The 18,797-nt window shown below is 44.7% G+C and overlaps 1 protein-coding gene across 11 annotated transcripts in view; it reads right to left on the bottom strand.

Annotated features, from left to right (window-relative positions):
• Positions 1-744: 744 nt before the first annotated feature.
• Positions 745-18,797, bottom strand: part of CAMTA1 (calmodulin binding transcription activator 1) — an 817,260-nt gene continuing 799,207 nt past the window's right edge. For 2 of the 11 annotated variants that reach the window (XM_044237051.1, XM_044237052.1), the window contains 6 exons: positions 18,159-18,405; positions 17,257-17,328; positions 14,093-14,286; positions 13,289-13,363; positions 10,613-10,643; positions 6,388-6,880 (listed from right to left, as the gene is read on the bottom strand). In XM_044237051.1, the coding sequence (XP_044092986.1) occupies positions 6,698-6,880; positions 10,613-10,643; positions 13,289-13,363; positions 14,093-14,286; positions 17,257-17,328; positions 18,159-18,405 (802 nt within the window). In that variant the 3' untranslated portion in view covers positions 6,388-6,697. Of the gene's footprint in view, positions 1,798-6,387; positions 6,881-10,612; positions 10,644-13,288; positions 13,364-14,092; positions 14,287-15,722; positions 15,744-17,256; positions 17,329-18,158; positions 18,406-18,797 lie in introns of those variants that run through there. The other 9 variants (XM_044237054.1, XM_044237050.1, XM_044237055.1 and 6 more) reach the window with 9 other exon arrangements.

Genomic DNA, 18,797 nt, shown 5'->3' with positions numbered 1-18,797 from the left:
AGACCAGTTTGCATCTTTTAAATTTTTAGTTATTTTTTGTGCAATTTTTGTTCCATTTTCTGATTTCCAGCAGGAGATATGAAAAACGTGAGACGTTTTCCTACTTGTCATACCATTTCTTTTGTCAGGTTTTGATCGTTCTAAGTGTTCTTTGTTGGAGTGAGTGGATGGTGTTAAGCTATATACGGATTCATCTTATGATTATCTGTTTAGCAAAAGTAACTTAATTTTCTTAAGCAATATTAGCATTCACATTACTTGGCACCGTTGGCAAAAAAATTTTAAATTAAATAAAATAAACTCCTGGTAGCCAAAATTAAATGTAAACATATCCTTTTTTTTTTTTTAAGTAATGTTACTCTGCCTTTTATCCTAAGTCTAAATACAGTAGCTCTTTTTTTTTTTTGTTTTTTGTTTTTTGCAGCTTAGTCATGCTTTAGCAAAATGTTCTTCTAAAGAACATTTAAAATAAAGTACTCTTATAGTGAAATAAAGTTTTTTTTGTTTCATTTTACAGACCATAGCCACTAATGCTTTGCTTTTGTTCATTTCTTTTTTCTTGATTTCATGCACATATCTCTTTGTTTTAATATATACAATATATACAAACAATACATCCACATTTTTTCTCGCTCGTTCAGACAAAACTATACAAATAATTTTATCTTGCCATGTTATTGACCTTTGTGAATAAAATATTTAGCAATTAATATAATCCCTTTCAAATATTTTCTCACTTTCCGATTCTACCTTTTATATATACACAGAAACTGCTCAGTTTTGATGAGATTATAGCCAAAAATATGGAATTTACTGGCCAGAACGCAGCACCACACTGATCTTTTAGGTGGCAAATGTCCAGGCAAGGTTTGTGATTCCTTAGAATGACTACAGTTTCCAAGGTTACTTAAAAAAGCTCCATGCTGTACCAATTCTCTAAGTAAATCTCATTGCACATGAAAGTAAGGCCCAAAAATTAAAGTGCTGAGCATGACAAAAGGGACAAGATGATCACTATACTCGCAGGTTCTTGGGAGGTGGTGGGGACAAGAAAATAAATTTAAACTCTGTAAGCTGTTTCTCATTAGTTCCCATGCATTACCCGTTTACCACACACCCGCCCCTCTGCAAATTTCCACAAGACATTAAAAACCTGCAGATTTTAAAAGTTGCATTAAGTGTGCTGTAGAGATTAAAACAAACACAAATTAAAATAAAATAAGATCAGTGAAGGAAATGAGAACACACGGACCCAATAAAGATTTGTATGATCTAAGCCCTCCACTGAGAATCAATCCCAAAGATTCAGCTTCTTGGAAGTAACTGACAGGTGCAGGAGCAGCACTCTCTTTTGTTGCTAGTGCATCCCCACCTTCGCTTGTCTATATTTTTGGTATAAATATTTGTACAGTTCCACACGATGTTTGAATACAGCCCTATATGAGAAGGAAACCGGCTTCTTCCTAAGAAGAGGAAGCCTCTTTCAATTCCTCGTGGTGTCTTGTTTTCCCATGATCCAACAGAAGATTGAGTTCCAAGATGTCTTGCTGATCAAATTAAAAGTTGTCCATGAAAGTGCAAATGCAATGACCAACACATTCCTGTTAAAATCCTGCAGCTGATCTCCCCAAAACTGCAGAGGGATTGTGTGTGTGTGTGCGTGTGTGTGCGTGCGTGTGTGTCGTTGCATGTCTCTGCTAAAAACAGAAATGAAAACAGTCTGAAAAGCAATGTCACATTGCTAAGGGATGCTGCTGTATGTCTTCAAGTTCCTTGGCCTTTCTCAACTCTTTCACTCTGGAAGAGAAACAGAACAGAACACCAGGTGATAGCTATATAGTGAAACCGTGGCTGGATGAGGGCAAGGGCGGGACCATTCCCTCCGAAGTGAAAAACCAAGACAAAAACCCTTTGGAAGACTGATGGCAAAAGAAACTCCTGCTAAAGTTGCTGGGGGAAATACTCAAGAGAAAGACACGTCCCTTCCTGAAACTCTGCTCTGCAGCGAGTGCTCTGAACACAAAGCAAAACGGAAGTCGACTGCCTTGAGTCACGTGTGATGGTAACGTGCTCATCTTAGGAAAAGTGAACCGTCCGCCTAGCTTTCCTTTGCAGCCTGTTGGGACCACCACGAATGCTCAGCAGTTCCGCGGGAGGCACGTTAGGGAAACTGCACACACACTTGCTTCTGACACTCCCGGCAATTGAACTGCTTTGCTCACAGACTCAAGACGGGCGGGATCTTGCAGCCCGTCGGACCTGCACGGCCCTCCCACTGCGCTCGAGCACTGTGCAGTGTTTCTGAGTCTCCTTATTCCTTACCTTCCTCCCACTCCACACTGTAACTTTCTCAGATGTTCGGGTCACTTCCCCCCGTGCTCCCAGATGGACAGCAACAGGGGGCGTACCACTGTGTTCTATTTATCAAACATGTTGTAGTGAACAAATTTTAATGAAATTGTTGTCCACAGAGTCGTGGGAAGTTCACATCAGCAAATTATGTGTTACCGATCCCCTCTGGTCTATAGTTTTCAATATAAAACTTTGTCTTGGGTTTTGAATATGGCCACCTGACGTCGGTGGGGTGCCCGGGAAGGGGTTGTGAGCTAGATTATTTCCTTTAAGTGACAAATAATTGAGATCTTGCCTTAACAGCAAAATGATCAAATGCATGTGTGACTTCAGGGTCTGAGTCCCGAAGGCAGCACGTGCGGTACTCGGCAGACAGCAGGAGCCCTGCGGACCCTGTGATAACATTTGTTTCCTAAAACGGGTGTGGGAGGAGGGGTTCAGGCAAACAGAAGCTGCTGTTTCTCAGGACACGGATACCCTATACCTCAACAGCGTGACAAGAAAAAGGCTCTTCTGTTTTTCTCCTGGGGGCCTATAGAGAGGTCAATAATCCCCAAACACAGTTTTCTGATTCTCCAAGGCTAAGGTTTCTGCTGTTATCTTTTAAGTGATACCGGTCAATTCAGATTCTATCTTAAAACAAATGCCAGTTTACTTTCTAAACAGATTCTTGTTGACACTCAGGGGGAAGAAAACATTTTGAAAAGTGTAGGAAGTTGTTGTTAATATCTGGGATTCAATGGCCTGACACATACGCTATTATAGCAATTGAAGAAAACAATATATTTACCACCTCCAAGCAGAATCATTTCTGAGTATTCTGCAAAGTTGATACAATCTCTTCAGAGAGAAGTTGCTCTCTTTCAGAAAAAAAAAGCTTTATTATTTTATCATCATGAATACTGAAAAAAATTATCATGTTTGAAAACTTATTTGCCTGATTTATCTACTAAATACACCAGGTCCAGCTTGATCAACACTGTATCTTCAAAATTGTTAAATCCTTCCTCCTCAACAGGTATGTTTAGAACACGTTGACATTGATCTGTTCAAAACTGGACCCGGGTATTATTTAGTTTCAAATCTTGTAATTAAATATACCATGGATTATTAAGTTTCAGGGTAATTTGGATCATATTATAGTGCAGAATTGTGCATCATTATTGGTCCCTAATTTTGGACATGCAGACTTGATAAATGGCTTTTTAAAAATTGAAACATGCTATATTGTGTGTTCAATTTTTAAACATGCAAAATCTATACTAACAGCCCTCTGGCTGGAAAAATGCAAGGCATGCACCGATGCCACCTCTACTTCTGGGCATGCAAATATCTGTACTTGTGCAGAGCTTGTTGCGAATCCCGCAAAATGTGCATGCCACTTCAAAGACAACATTTTATTTCTGCACCAGTACAGAACTCATTCACAGATATGCAACAGTGACTCCATCACTGATGAGACTTCTAGAACCTGAAGAACCCTGAACTCAAAACCTGACAGCATAAACACAGATATCCATCCACAGTTTTTCGAGAGTGAAGAGGAATGCTTTAAAAATACGAAGTTCATCATCGAGATGAAAGAAGAAAGAGAGTGAACTGTAAACCAGAGATGTTTCATACAGTCTCATACCAAAGAAGCTATCATCTGCTGATCACAGTGGGTAAACCTTGAACAAAAGTTTTTCTTTTAGTTAAAATGGTCACATTCGTTTTTGCAGGTTTTTGGTTTTGTTTTTGCAATTTCTTTGGAAACTAATTAAAAAGTTAACTAAGTTTCATGAGGTTTTGAAGTCACCATGTAAATCTTCTGCTATGAACTAGCAACAGATAGCCTCGCGCGGCTCTAGGTCAAGGCCAGATGCGTGCCCACACACAGAGGTGGCGATGATCGTCTACCCTGGAAAAAGGAGACGCCCTGATTTCTAGGATTTCATCACTCCCGAGCTATGGTGGGGAACTTGGTTCTCAGTTTCATGATGAAGTTTTTACAGTACGTCAGCATGATAAATGATACCCTAATGACTTCAGTGGCATAGGCTTTTTTTTTTTTTTTTTTAATCAGATGTTCAAGGAGATCATGGAAGAGGAAGAGAAGGCTTCCGTTCCAATGGCTGTACGGGCTAAGTATTCATTACCTCGTTTAGTCCTCCCGACACATTCCCATTCTCTCCAATTCATAAGTGCAGAACCTGAGTCCTACAGGTTACAACAGTTGAGTTATATAACAGGTTATAACCTGAGTTCTACAGTTATAACAGTTGCTACTGTTATAGCAATGAAGCAACGTGCCCCAGGTAATACAGTTACCAAGTGGTAGAGTGGGGACTTGAGCCCAGGCCTGTCTGACTTCACCTCTCTACCCCGCTGCCTCCAATATACGCTCAGGAGAACAAAACAATGGGAAAAAACAAAAAACAAAAAACCCAGTTACGGTATTGGTTTTTCCAAAGGCATTTGGACAATCTCTGTGGCATGAGAGGAGGACATTATTGAAAACTGATAACAATTAATACCTTTATTCCTAACAACTACGTTTCCTCAACTCTGAGATGCTGTCCTTTATGAGACCTTAACTGATTTTACTACAGTGTTTGGGAGAACAAAAATTCCTACACTTAAAATGCACTTAACAATTTTATAAAGATGGACCAGAGGTCTGAAATAGTGGGAATAAGAATCAAGAGAAGGGAAGCATGCTGTCCTCCTCCAGTTTCTAATAGGCAGACCACGCGCATGTCAGTTTCTCTCTTAAGGTTTAGATGAAACTGAGAGACCCTCATCATCTGTCCTACTGAAGTCACAGATGGAGCTCTAAGTTACTGGAGGGCAGATTATTAGGACAGAGTACAGGTGCCTAATTTTTTATTTTATTTTGTTTAATGTCAAATGTCAATTGGACAGAAAGTAATGTTTGACTGGTATATTACTGCTAAAGAAACAGAACAATTAACTCTATCACCGAGGTAACTTAGAACATTTGATACTCGAATTTTTCTTCACAAATCTTAAATAAAAAGGCCCATGTTGACTACACGTACGTCTACCACAAAGGGTCATAAAAGTCTAGGTGTTAAAAGTTACCTGTGGGTTTTTCTCCTTGTTATTTATATTTCCAAAATGTGCTACAAGGAGTGTACTTCTGTAATAATTATTCCTGATTGTCATTCTCCGAAAAAAAAAAAAGAGTTTATGTTTTTCTATCCATCTTTTACTATGATGACATTTCACAAGTGTTGCAATCACATGACACAAAACACCCAACTGAAAAATTCAGTGGAGGAAAAAAAAATTATTTTATGGTCCCAAACCAACATCAACGGACTCAACTGCTGTCAATACTACGTGTATTAAGAGCCTACTGGCAAATAGAGACCAGAATTTTTAAAGCTGGAATTATACTTGAAGATCCAGTCACCGTATTCATAGAACTTAGAATACAGATGTTTGATAGACTTCCGTCCCGTGGTGCGTGCTATCTACAGGCAGCTAATGCTTACTGAGGTTTTGGCTCTCCAAAGGAGTTATACCTGTGAGATTCATTCAGAGCCAAGAGAGAACCTAACCTAAGGATGTCCTGGTCATCTAAAAATAAACCCCACTATAACTGCACTTGCTTCTGAACTTCACCCCGCAGAAGACGGGCAAAGCAGCCTTCCGTGGGACGGGACAGACAGTTAACCGGGACAGAGACTTCAACTTCTGTAGCCTGATGGCTCTCGCTACCATACAGAGGGCTGCAAGGAGAACATTTCTCCGCCTCCGGTCAGCACCGTGGAAAACGGTACTCCTAGGATTGGCTTGGAGTTGAGGTAATTAGGGCAGCAAGACTTTGACCCGTGACCATTCAACAGGGATGGGAGACAACCCCAGGATTTGCCCGAGTGTTCTAGGCTGAAAAGAATCGCCACCTTGGGATACGGCTGCAGTCTTAACAACAAGAAAAACAAAACAAAATGAAATGCCAACCCCCCAAAAAACCACCCCCCCCCAAAAAAAGAAAACCAAAGAAAAAACAACAACAACAAAAAAAAACAAATGTTGCATTCTAATGTACCGAAGTGATGTAGGAAGCAACAGCACTGAAAGCCAGCAAAGCCCACAGGGTTTATTCCCGTCAGACGTCCAATGAGAATTCATGAACACATGAAGTGGGTCTGCTTCCGGAACTTGTAGCAAACAATGGCTCCGTGGGTAAAGCATAAGGCAAAGCGGCTTCATTCCATCTACTCAGGAACGCTCAGCCAGAGAAATGTTTCATGAGTCAGTGGATTTCAGCAGGTATATTCTTGCAATGCTGGACGTCAAAAATATACAGGGCAGCCAGATGCGGCTTTCTGATGAGTTACCTGTTGCTCTGAGAGCTGCAATAGCTCGTGGGGAATTTAGGAAAAGAGAGATCTTGCCATTTTCCAGAAATCTCATTTGGATTGCAAAACAAAAAAGACAGAGAGGCCCAATAAGAATGACACAGAGCATGTTGTCTGCAATTTAACACACACCACTGTGTTCCAAAAATATTCATTTCCTAAAAGAGGCAAGTAAGACAAAATTACTTTGGATATTTGAATTACATCCATGATGACACATCCCACACATTCATTTCCTACTCCTCACCAGATATAGCGGGCCGCTTGGGATCTACGCCTCATGTCTTATTTAACTAAGGAAGCATGAGGTCACCGTGCTTGACCTAGAGCACTGTCTACGTCTCTCCAATAACCAGGAGCCTTCCAGGCATCGTCAGAGAATCGTCCCTTGGATTAAAGTATATACCACAAAGCAGAAAGTGTCAAGTGTAACCTGCAGATCTTGACGACGACCCACTGAAGAGATTTCACAGGACGGCTCTCAAGAGTCAGCACGGAAATCACTACTTACCCAGATAACTGGCACCATCTGGCAAAGTCAAGAGTTTGGAAACCCCGTTGTCAAATACAGAGAAAATCCCTTGCTTAACGTTTTTGTGGCCAAAAAGTGTTACCTCTTCTTCCTCCAATTAAGATTCTTTTATTGAAGTTGTGTAGCTCTGCCCACCTTTACTGAAAGCAGGTACTAGGCCAGCAACTCACTAAGACAGGTTTTTGGAAAACCAGAGTTCCCACTGTGTATGACAGTGTTTGCAGTGGCTATTCTAGGTGGTAAAGCCCTCCCAGAAGTATCATCCCAGGGAAAAAAAGGAATTTATCTAGGAATAGCTTCTCGGAGAGTCGTCTCCTCTGATCTGTGAGAACACTTCCTGTTACCCACAAAAAACTATCTTAGAGAGAAGTGGAAAGACATTTTCTAGCTAGAAAAAGAGGGACTGCCCTGTTTAGTCTCAGTACCTGGAGAATGTATCTGTCAGGCTATTTCTTGACATATGAGGTGCTTTGGGTTTTCTGCTAGGACACTAAATAACACCCTGTTCAATATATTCGAAACCCCACTGGAAAAGAGTGTTTTCAGCAATGTGTGCCCCAAAGACTTCCTCAATCTCAGAAATCCTCCAGTCACTTTTTTTTTGGAAAGCAGAATTCCTAAATTAACTGAAATAATAATTAAGACCATTCATCTGTGCCTAACAAAAGTTTTCTCTTAAGTGTATGGCTATTGTGTCCAAATCCCTACGAGAGGTAGTGAGAATCTGGAAACTGTTTTAAGTCAGTAAACCAGGGGCTAAGCCTGGATGAAGGGCTGGGCGAAAATGAGCTTATGCAGTGAACGGGATCTGGGGCTTTTTCTTAGCCTCCCCCTTTAGTATTAGTGAATACTAAAAACTGGAAGACACAGTAGTATTTTCTCATTGCTATGCTCCTGGAATTAGCCTCTTGTGCCTTCATTCTGAAGACCGACATCACCTGCCTTTCTAGACAGCCTCTGCTTCATCCCTCCAGGAGGCAGAATTCAGTAGTGTCTGGCAAACACTGCGCCACAAAATTTAATTCCTTCAGTTTTCAAGTATTATCTTTTGATGTATCAACCTTAAACGTCTTAAGTGTGGTCCACATCGTAAATGAGTAAGTGTATTAACTTCTTTGACATAAATTCCAGGAGTAAGAACTCTCCTCCGAGAATGCTCTGCCTCCCGAGAGTCATTTCAACCTGGGGACTGTTGGAGGAGCGCCCCTGTGACTTCTCTGATGGAACAGAGAGGGAGCGAAACTTGCTGGTAATTAGAGCCACAGGGAGAGAAACAGGACCACTCCAGGGTGAACCTGAGCTTCTCAGCTCTTAGCTCGGCTCCTAGCTTTCCCTGCCCGGGGAGGAGTTTTAGGAGCTCGTGACAGAATGCAGCAGGTGCTGAAGGAGCTAAGGTAGGGACGTGGTGTTGAGAAGCACCTTTGGAAAATGCGTTCTTCGAAAGGACCGTTGGCATACCAGAAGCTAACAGAAGGGCACAAGCAACATTCTTACTAGATTCTTACCCGGCTCCTTGCAGCGACTGTAATAATTGCACATGCCAGACACTACAACTTCTAGTTAAATTGAGTCCTAGGACATGCATCTGCTCTTTGGGAGGTTTTTTTTGGTTTGTTTTTTAAGTGGAAAGAAATATGATCTGTGAACACAGCCAGTGAGAGGGAACAGAAAGAGAAGGAAATGGAGATTTGCGTCCCTCTTCTCTCTTAGGTTTCAAACACAGACTTCTCTACCACATGGAACAGCTGTGAACAGCAGCCTGGTGCTCCAGAGGACTGACTAGTTACACTTACAGACCAGTGTAGCTGCTTTATTTATGTATTTTTAATACATTTTCTTTCAGTGACTATCCATGATTTTAAACAGGTGAGACTTGGAATCTTTTATAGAGATAGAGTCTTGTTTTCAGGAGAACTTATAAAAACTCAATTCTCCTATTCTCATCAGTCAGCAAGCTACAGCCCATGGGCCAAATTCAGCCCAATGAGTATCTGTGTAAATAAAGTTTTATTGGCACACCAGCCATAACCATTCATGTACGTATTATCTATGGGTGCTCACATGCTCTGAAGGCAGAGCGGAACAGCTGTGACAGCAACCGTGGGGCCCAAGATACTTACTATCTTACTAAAGCCTCTTACAGGAAAGGTAGTTGGCCTCTGACTTAAGACATAATGAATAAAATGTCAGCATCCACAGAAGTGTACTTGGATGCAAAATATTAGCTCCAGAAATATTAGAGGTTTTAGACTTCTTGAATTATAGTATCTTCTCAGGAATCGTACACATGACTCAAGTGTGACTGTAGGGCTGGGAAGGGAGGGTGCCGAACCCGGGCGACTGGGCAGAGGTAAGGCCTGTGTTCATTTTTTAAGTGGATCTTGTCTTAAGTCTGTCAGACAGAAGTTGTCAAATTATCTACATTCAGATTTAATTTTGGTGAATGGTATTCCTGGCTTTGAAATCAATTTCCTGACACTACATCCTTTACTGTAACTTCAGGCACAGTCTGACTTCTGGTCTGCTCTGACAGAGACTTCTGCTCCTTGGGTCTACTTACACATCAGCATCCTATTCTAAAATCCCAAGGACACCGACAGGGTCTACTAAATACCCCTGTTATCATTTCTTTAAAATACAAATTCTGTCGGAACATCCAATCTTCACTGCAACACAGATATATGGACTTAAGACACTTCACACCGTGTTGTCTTTATTCAGCGTTGCCGTTAAATTCTGGAAGTCAGGTTTGCTCGTTGTGTTCTAACGAGTGTCCTGCATTGCTTCTGGAAAAGCAGCTTCGTGCGCTGACTTACCTCAGGGCACCAGGGAAAGGGAGATTTAGAAATGAAACTATAGGAACAGGGTAACCGGGAAGTAGTAACTCTAAATAAGAAATGGATTCATTAAAAAACAAAAAACAACAACAACAAAAAAACCATAAAAAAAGCAGCATCACCTGGTGAGCTTTCTTGCTTTAGAAATTTGGATGTGGCAGTAGTTGAGTGAATTTCACTGTGGCCAATTATGTGAATCACAAAGAACCACCTGCTGGATGTTTTCCTTTGGTGCAGTCTTGTTTCAACACCGACTTCTAAGCATGCCCTGCGGGGTTTCAGGAGGGCCTCCCTTTCTCTCACTCATGCATTTGTTCATCTGCTGTATGTGACTATTGCCATGTTGTATAATGTAGCGGTGTTAGTAGTTAGGGTTAGTTTTCATTTTATCTTATTTCATTCAAAATGGATGTGAAACTTACTGGCATACCTAGGCTGCAGCCCCATGCAAGCAAGCAAAAAGCAAAATATTGAAAATGGAAGATAAAGGTAAACACTGGCTAGCAGGCAGCTAAACTCACCCTTTTGTACAGCCTATGGTCCACCAGGGGGCTTTAGACAGTAAAACAATACCAAAGAGCTATTAGCATGTGAGGGTCACAACAGAAACCTTATACATAGCTTTATTTCAACAACAACAGAAAAAGAGTATAAAGTGCTTCCTTTTTTGGAAAGAAAGGAGAGTGGTGACAGGGTATGTGAAATGAGCAGGTAGGACATTCACCGATTTACTGTGAAGTCTAAAACTGGGGGGGTCGTAGGACTTAGCAAATTCCTTAAGAAATGGGACACCTCTTATTGATTCCTGAAGCCATTATCTACCTACCTTTCCTGAGAAGGTGTATATGAGGTTTTCTATTTTCATGCTTCTCAGGGCCGGGACACATGACAGTTTCTCTTAAAATAATACCCAGTGCCCCAAAACGGAGCCAGGGCTACGTTCATCGCAGGGAAAAGAGGAGCTCAGACTTTAGGTTCTATTGAGCTTGAGGATCCAGGGATGGGAAGAGACTTATGGATCTGAGACAGTGGGCATACAGAGGTCAAGAAAATTTGCCTGCACATTCCTCCTAACCTCTGAACTGTTCCAGGGCAAGTAAGGAAAAGAGCCAGTCGGGGGTCTTTATTTCATCCCAAACAATGAACAGGAATTCCAAGTCCATAATCCGATGTCCTCCTCCTAACAAACCTTCTTGCCACCCTCAAGAGCTTGCTACTTGTTCAAATATGAACCTGAGAAAGGTAACCACGAGCTTCTTCTCCACTGGTTTACAGAAAGAGAGCTTTGAAAACAAGAGTGGCCCAGTCTCTTGGCCAAGACCCCTTGGCCCAGCCTACTGTGGACTTGGGGTGGGGGCAGTCTACTGTGGGGCCGGAGGGGGCAGCCTTTTATGCACGTATGTTTTGTTTAAGTAGCTAACCCGCTCACCTCACCCGGTGTAAACACAAGGCACAGCTTTGGATGAGAAAGAGAAGAAAAGGAGTGTGGGACTTCATGTCCGTTTGCTCGTAACGACCAAGGCTGCACTACCTACACCTGTTTGCAGAGCCGGGGGAGAAGACCGGCAGAAAGAACAAGGAAAATGCGACCTGTGGACATTCAGGTTTGTTCAGAGTGGCCTAAAAAAGAGCAACGTACAGCTAATTTTCTTGAAGATAAAATCAGCCGGGAAAGCATTACACACAGTCTCAGCAGGGCTGGGTAGAGCCTTCCTGTGTTTATCATTTTGCAGGTCGGAGAGGAACAAGGAAGGATGGAGTGGGAGCACATGTGAGAGGCTCCAGAGAAGGGTCTAGGGAAGTCCCAGAGTTTTCACCGAACGGAGAGAATCAACTTCCCTGTTTGGTTGCAAGTACTGTCCTGCTGGCAGAGGTGGGACAGAGTGGGAGCGAAGAGAGATGGGCCCTTGGGAAGGCTAGAACTGATGTGATTATGTCACCGGTGCCTCATATTTTCATCTGGATTTCCTAACAAGACTTCCTAGCCGAGTGCCAGTCCTGAAATCTCGCTGGCCGGTTCATTACAGGGAATGACCTGTCGCTGCGTGGTAGAGAGCAGGTGGGCTGCTGAGGCCTAGGGGGTGACATTAGCTTCTTCCAAACTGCATTCTAGTTAGAGAATATCAGATATATCCTAAAGAATGTTCTTTTTGAAGTTTGTATCACTGTTCATGTGTGGCCCTGAGCCCCTTTTCTTATCATATAAAAGAATTATTTGCTAACAGAAGTCAAAGTACAAATGGCCAGCCAATGCCTATTAAGTCTCAAAGCCCAAAGAGTTTCCAAGTTAGCAAGAAGACGGGTTTCAGAGCGAGAAAAACTGAAGTAAAAGGGATCGTCTGTTGGACCTGAACTGCATCTGGACCCTTGGGCTCGGGCTCTAGGTACAGTGAAACAGGAAGAGGAAAGGAGACGTCAAAGAGCTCGCTCCAGAGCTGGGCTCTGGGAACCGCACAGGGAAGCAACTACGCCGCACAGGGTCATGAAACACAGCTGGGAAGGCCGTGGGGACAGATGTCAGACCCAAGTGCTAACCTGCGCAGGAAAACCAAACGATCTCACCAGCTCCCCGCAAATCTAAGGGAAGCGCCTAGTGTTCACAAAGGAAGCTCGAATTTGAGGAAACAAAGAGAAACCCTTTCAGCTGGCTCCGTGGGACGCTGCCCCTTCTCCAGGGAAGGCCCCAGCCGGAAGCCGGTCTCCCCCTAACTGCAAAGGCACGCGCGTCCGCGCAGACGGCTGCCCCTTCCCGCCGCGTCCAGCAGAGGGCACCCGCGCTCAGCAGGAGCCTGGCTGGGGTGCGCTTTTCTAAGGCTTCCAGACGGGAGCACTGTGGTGCTCGCGTGCTCCCGGGGAGGACTCGGGGCTGGGAGCGAGGAGCTGCTGCGTGTGGCATACGAATAAGAGGCTGAAGAGAAACGGGAATTAGAAGCTGGTCCCACTCAGCTGTCCTCACCCCGGACTAAGACAGAAAGTCACCGGCGTGAGTCTCCGCTATTTGCCACGCGGTCTGAGCCAGGCCCCCAGTTCCTGAAGCAGCACCTCGGGCCCTAGTTAGGTCTGCTCTCCTAATGCGACCCGGACCTTCCCCCTGAGGAATGTCGGGCCGTGCTGCGGCCGGTCATGCGTGGTCGGGAGGGTTAGGGCTGGGTTCTGGCTCTCCACGAGCGAACGGTCTAGATGATGAGTAGGGTTACCTGTGGCGGCAGCGGCGGAGGAACCTCATTATTTTTCGAGCAGCTTGGTCCTGCTTTTTGGTTAGCAAACTGCTCCTGAAAAAGCCGGAACATGACTGTCACGAGGACGTCCCGTGAAGCTTGACGTGCACACGCCGAACACAGGCGAGCAGCAACAGAGGCCCCTAATCAAACAGTTGAGGGAGCAAACCCCACAGCAGGGGCGGAGAAGGAAGGAGGGGGTGGTGGCCTCCGCCCACAGCCGTGATGGGCACAGGGCCCACGTGCGACATACGGGGACCCCCAGCTGTCCTTTCCCAACCCTTCCTGAGCTTGTTTGGTGGAAGAAGGCTTTCCAGCCTTAGGCCTTCTCGGGGTCGAAGCTGACTCGCCCGAGTCTGATACTCTGCCGAATGTCTATGAGCGTGTTTCGCTGCATTCCAAGTCCCTGTCACGCTCTCTCAGATGGCCCAGCCAGCCTCTAACTATCCTTCCGAGGGCTTGCGTGCAATGACGCTACAATTCGGACTCCCCAGTGGAGCGCCCGCTCTGAGCAGGAACTTGGGTCCCGCCAGATTCCCTCCCCAGCTGAAGTCGGTGGGAACACCAAAATGACCCAGGGTGGGGGTTGCGGATTAGAGAGAAGGAACCAGAAGGCGCTGAGCATGGAGGAACGGACAGCACGGGCATCACCACAGGCAGGCACAGCACCTAGTCCTGCCAAAGGCGAGTCGCCCCCGGGGTCGGGGCAGGGCCGGCCATTCTCCCCACGAAGCCAAGGCTCTCTTGCCCAGACAGCTTCCCCACAGGGAGAGGTCGACCCACCTGAGTTTCTGTTGCACGATGACGGCTGTTCGGCGAGCCTGCCGTCTCTTGCCACATTTCTTATAACTCCGGTAATACTTCTGGATCAGCACAGCAGCGCGCCGGCTCTGCTGGAATTTTTTTTGTTCGTAGTAACTTCGGAATTTACTCTGGATTAGGATGGCAGCCTGTGTCATCTTTTTATAAAGTGCATACTGCAGGGAAACAAGAACGAGCACAACAGTAACAACGGGAGCCACACAAGTCTGTGTCCTCTGAGCGTGGGGGGGAGGGGGAGAGAAACATCTTTTTCTTTTTTCATTTCCCCCCCCTTGATCATCACAGTCTCTGTTTTGGGCTCAGTCATTAAAGAGGAAAACTAGGAACACTGTCACCTACCTTCCCCAATGCAAAATGTTAGTTTAAGGGTTGCCTTCAGACCATGTACTGCTTTTAATATGCTTTTCCCAAAAATATCAAACATTTTTCCCTTCTTGAAAAAAAAATTTTTTTAACAGCAATACGCATAGACATTTAGGAGTAGTAAAAACGTATTTAGAAAGTACGACTTAAATGTTCAAGATTAATATTTACTCTCCAATTTTGAAGCATTTTAAAATGACCTTCCTTATGTGCCCCAATCGTCACCACACACGCGCCCACTCAGAGCAGTCGGCAGCTGCTTCCTAACTACGGTTCCATTGGACACATTTCCGAGTTGCAAGGTCCCAAATACAAGGCTTATCATGAAACGCTGACACCTTTGAGACATTTAACCTGCAGAAAGATGAGCGCTCATCAGACTGACACGGGGGTGAAGCCATGAAAGCGGGCCAAGTGTCGCAGGCCCGGGGCCAGCTCGGGACCTGGCGCCAGCAGCTCTCTGGCCGGCCTGCGGCAGCACTGCTCGGGGGAGGGATCGCGGCACGGGAGAAGGAGTTCTCTTCCACTCTGTCTCTAGGCACTAACGAACACAGAGCCCTCCACATTTAAAAAAAAATGCCATGTCCAAACTACTACTGAAATGGAATAGGACTCTGGGGACAGGAAGTCACAAGGAAGCACCTGGCTTGCAAGAAGGCAACTTAGCACCCCGGGGAAAAGTACTCCTGAGAAAACCCCTGTGCCTAAATGCATCTCTGCCCAGGGAAGCGGCAGTGAGGAGAGGGAGCGGACTCCCCAGAATGTTCAAGACACAAGACCCTCGCACAAGACTCCTCTTTAGTCTCGTCTGACCTGCTTTCCATTTTCACTTGCCCCCAAATCTCTGAAGACAGCGCAGTCTCCTACAGGGCTCCTGTGGTTCTCCTCCCCTTGGCCGTACATACCGCAAGCTCAGAAATTACCGGGCCAGGCCCAGCAGGAGGGAGGGAGCTGCACTAAGTAGCTGGCTGGGCTCAAGGGAATTGGCTTGGACGGATTCTTTAGACTGACATGCCCAAGAAAATGTCTGATGACTGCTAATGCCGAAACCCACTCCAACAGAGTAACCGTGTGGGCCCCAGAGATGCGCTGTGGTTAGGCGCCCGGCGAGGGGAGGACGCCTGCTTCCTGACCCTGCCGTCTTAATGGCCCCTTCTTATAGCTGGTGATGGGTGTGAAGTTTGTGACTCTGGTGGAATGGTTTGTGAGGGGACTTGGGTGTCATTACCTTCAAGGCTATCCATGTCAGCTTGGGGAGAAACAGAAAATACAAGATTAATGTTAGATTGCTGAATAGAAGGAAATTAAAAACCAGAACCAATAAAACTCCCAACTGGAAAAAAAATAAACAAACAAACAAAAGGCAATCTGGCTACATTAATGCCTTCCATCTTCCAAAATACTTGTCTTATACTTGTCAGTATTTCAAAAAATCATGCCTTCTGTTTTCCTCGTTGGAGACAACACTTCTTCGGGACAGGATTTTAAAAACCAAAACCCAAACCAAGACTCATGCTTTGGAATAAACACCTGTTGTGGCCACAGACTGGGAGCCTCGCGTATCTCACCTGCGCTAACGGGAGGACAGAGCTAGGTACCATGGTGCCAGCGTTTACACAATAAACCTTCATTTTCTGGGATCATGAACTCAATGGGTTAGAAGTCGAAGACTCCTCCCAGCCCACCCCCTTTCACTAGCAGGGCTTCAGCCGAGAGAAACTCAAGAACATGGCAACCCGTGTGAGAAATCAAAGTGAGCCCTGCCTCGTAACAGAACATAATACCACGCTTCCACAGGACTTCTACCCGTCTCAGCATGTGTTATTCCTTTAAGTAAAAAAGTTAAAAACCTACCTAGAACACCGTCTGCTGAAAGGTTCTAGAATCTACTAAAAGGCCTGAACTTTATCATATGGGCCAGTCAAAACTCAAGTAGGCAAGTTTTTACATTTTCTAACCACCCAGGTGGTTTGGAAAATCTAATCTTGACTTCATTTCCGAGCTTAGCTTCTTCATGGTAAAGGAGACATAAAATCGTTTATTGCCAGTAATTGTAAGGAGCAGATGTGATGAGATGACGTGGCTGCAAGGCACGGTACCTCCTCGGGGCCCCATGCACATGAGCTCCCTTTCCCACGTGGTGGCAGGTTGGTAGCCTCACAGGGTGTTCTGGAAACAGTCCTACAGCGTGAAAGAACACTTAGGTGTCCTTCCCGCATCTCTTAACTAAGGAATGCAAAAGCCAGATAAGCTGCTCTGAGCTTCTTAAGATTTTCAGAGAGTTTTCCAAGTCTTCAATTGAAAACGGTTGGGAAGAAGCTGAAAGGAGAGTGGCTCGAGAGTGGATCTTTCTACAGCTCAAGGTCAAAGATAACCGCCATTATTTCTCTTCTCTGATCACCACATCAGACTCCCTAGAGTCCTTCAATTACTCCAGGTACAATTACTGGCACACGGAGCCTCACTTCAGACACTGTGTTCAGATGCTGTGTCAGACCAGCATCTCAGGGGTCATGATACCAAAAGGTCAACAATCTGAACAGAAATTATTTTATGACATCACTTTAATAGCAGATGGGTTTTTGGTTCGTTTTTTACCCCCCATTCTGGAACATTTCCCTCTGGTGTTTGGTTAACACAATCCAAAGCCTGTCTTTGAATCAGGTGCTGGACATAGCGCTCTCTGGCCACACTACACGCCAGAGTCCTGTTGCTGTTTGGAAGAGGCATACTTCCTACTGTGACCCAAAGCTATGGTTTACCTGTTTGTATTTTCTGTAACAACGCTGAATGACAGCGGCGGCTACTTCCTGCTGCTCCCGCAAGGGTCGGCCCTGAAGGATAAAGTAAAAGAAAAATCCAATTCAGTGTAAGAATTAACGATTGGGTATAAGAAATGTCAACTTTCTTCAGACTTGAGTAGAATTACTACTCATTTATAACCTTCTCTGAGGCCCCCACATTTATGAAAATATAGTAGTAATTACAAGTAGAAATTAGGAAAAATGAACTTACAGAATAAATCTCTGATTCTTCCTTCTAAATAGAACTATGATATTTGGATGTTAGGAGGTCTAGAAATGTTCATTTTGCAAGTATTTAACAAATCACAGTTTGTGTTACTTGTCCTTATACGTTGCCAGATTTTCATTGTCTCTCCTAACATAACCCCAACTACTCTGACTTTGGCATTGATGAGTACCTGCTTTTAACACCTTCTCGGGGTGGTCAAAGACTGCTCTGAGAATCTGTGGAAGGCCACAGACCTTCTCCCACCAAAGATGCACACACAAGCGTTAGCACAAGATTTCAGGAGTTCATGGGCTGCCTACAGTCAGTCCCAGTCCCTTAAGAACCCCTGCCTTAGGTTATTAATTCCTTGTGGCAGAGGTATCAACTCCCTTTATACTAACTAAATACTAAATATCTGTCATCATTACCAAGAATAAGTTGACATGGTGTTAACTACACTCTACTGGTTAATTTCCCTAAAGCTTCTGAAAATTATTACTAAAATTTCATATGGCGGGATAATTCCAAATAACAATTCTACAGACTCAGAAAAAAAAAAAGTGAGGGGCATAAGTTCTAGTTAGGACGATCCTGACTTCCATCTGTGGTCCCGACCTCACCAATGTCGCCTCAGGACTCTCTTCTACTCTACCTTGTATTTCCGGAAAGCGGTCTGGACGAGCCTGGCGGCTTCATAGAGCTCTCTCTGCTCATGATCAGAAAGAGTCAACTGAGCAAACTCATTCTCCACCTTCTCACTGGTAGACGCACTCAGGAATTCTGACCAGTCTGCTGCTGAGGGAAGGCTGGGTTTCTCAAAAGCTATTTCACTGACTGGGGAGCCAACAGGGCTCAAGCTGGTATTAGAAGAAGGGGTGAGAGGCTCGTTATACGCACTTCTGAAACAAGAGGAGACACAAGGGAGAGACCGGCGACTGATCAGCACAATCCCCGTCACATACTGCTGAGTAAGAAGACAAGGGCCACTGCGCACTATTACGAACAGGCCTTCGTTCAGTCCTGTCAGCTGCTAAACATGTTCCATACTTGAACTGTCCTTCAGGTCGCGAGTTCCTCCTAAGTGCCTATCACGAGTTTAGCGCTATGCTAAATACTAAAGCCACCGAAGATGCCATCCGGCCCTCAGGAAGCTTCAGATGAATTGGGTGGGTGGGGGCATCATGGGACATGACCTCACAAGTGCTACAAGGAGAGAAAAGTCATGGAAGAGGCGAGGACGTGAGCAGGGATCTTAAAGTGGTGAAGGAACTTGTCCCAGCGTTTCCTTCCT

This window comes from Neovison vison, chromosome 2 (genome assembly GCF_020171115.1).
Source record: "Neovison vison isolate M4711 chromosome 2, ASM_NN_V1, whole genome shotgun sequence".
NCBI classification, from domain to species: domain Eukaryota; kingdom Metazoa; phylum Chordata; class Mammalia; order Carnivora; family Mustelidae; genus Neogale; species Neogale vison.
Note: the sequence above shows the minus strand (reverse complement) of the source record. Positions and strands in the feature narration are given on the sequence as shown.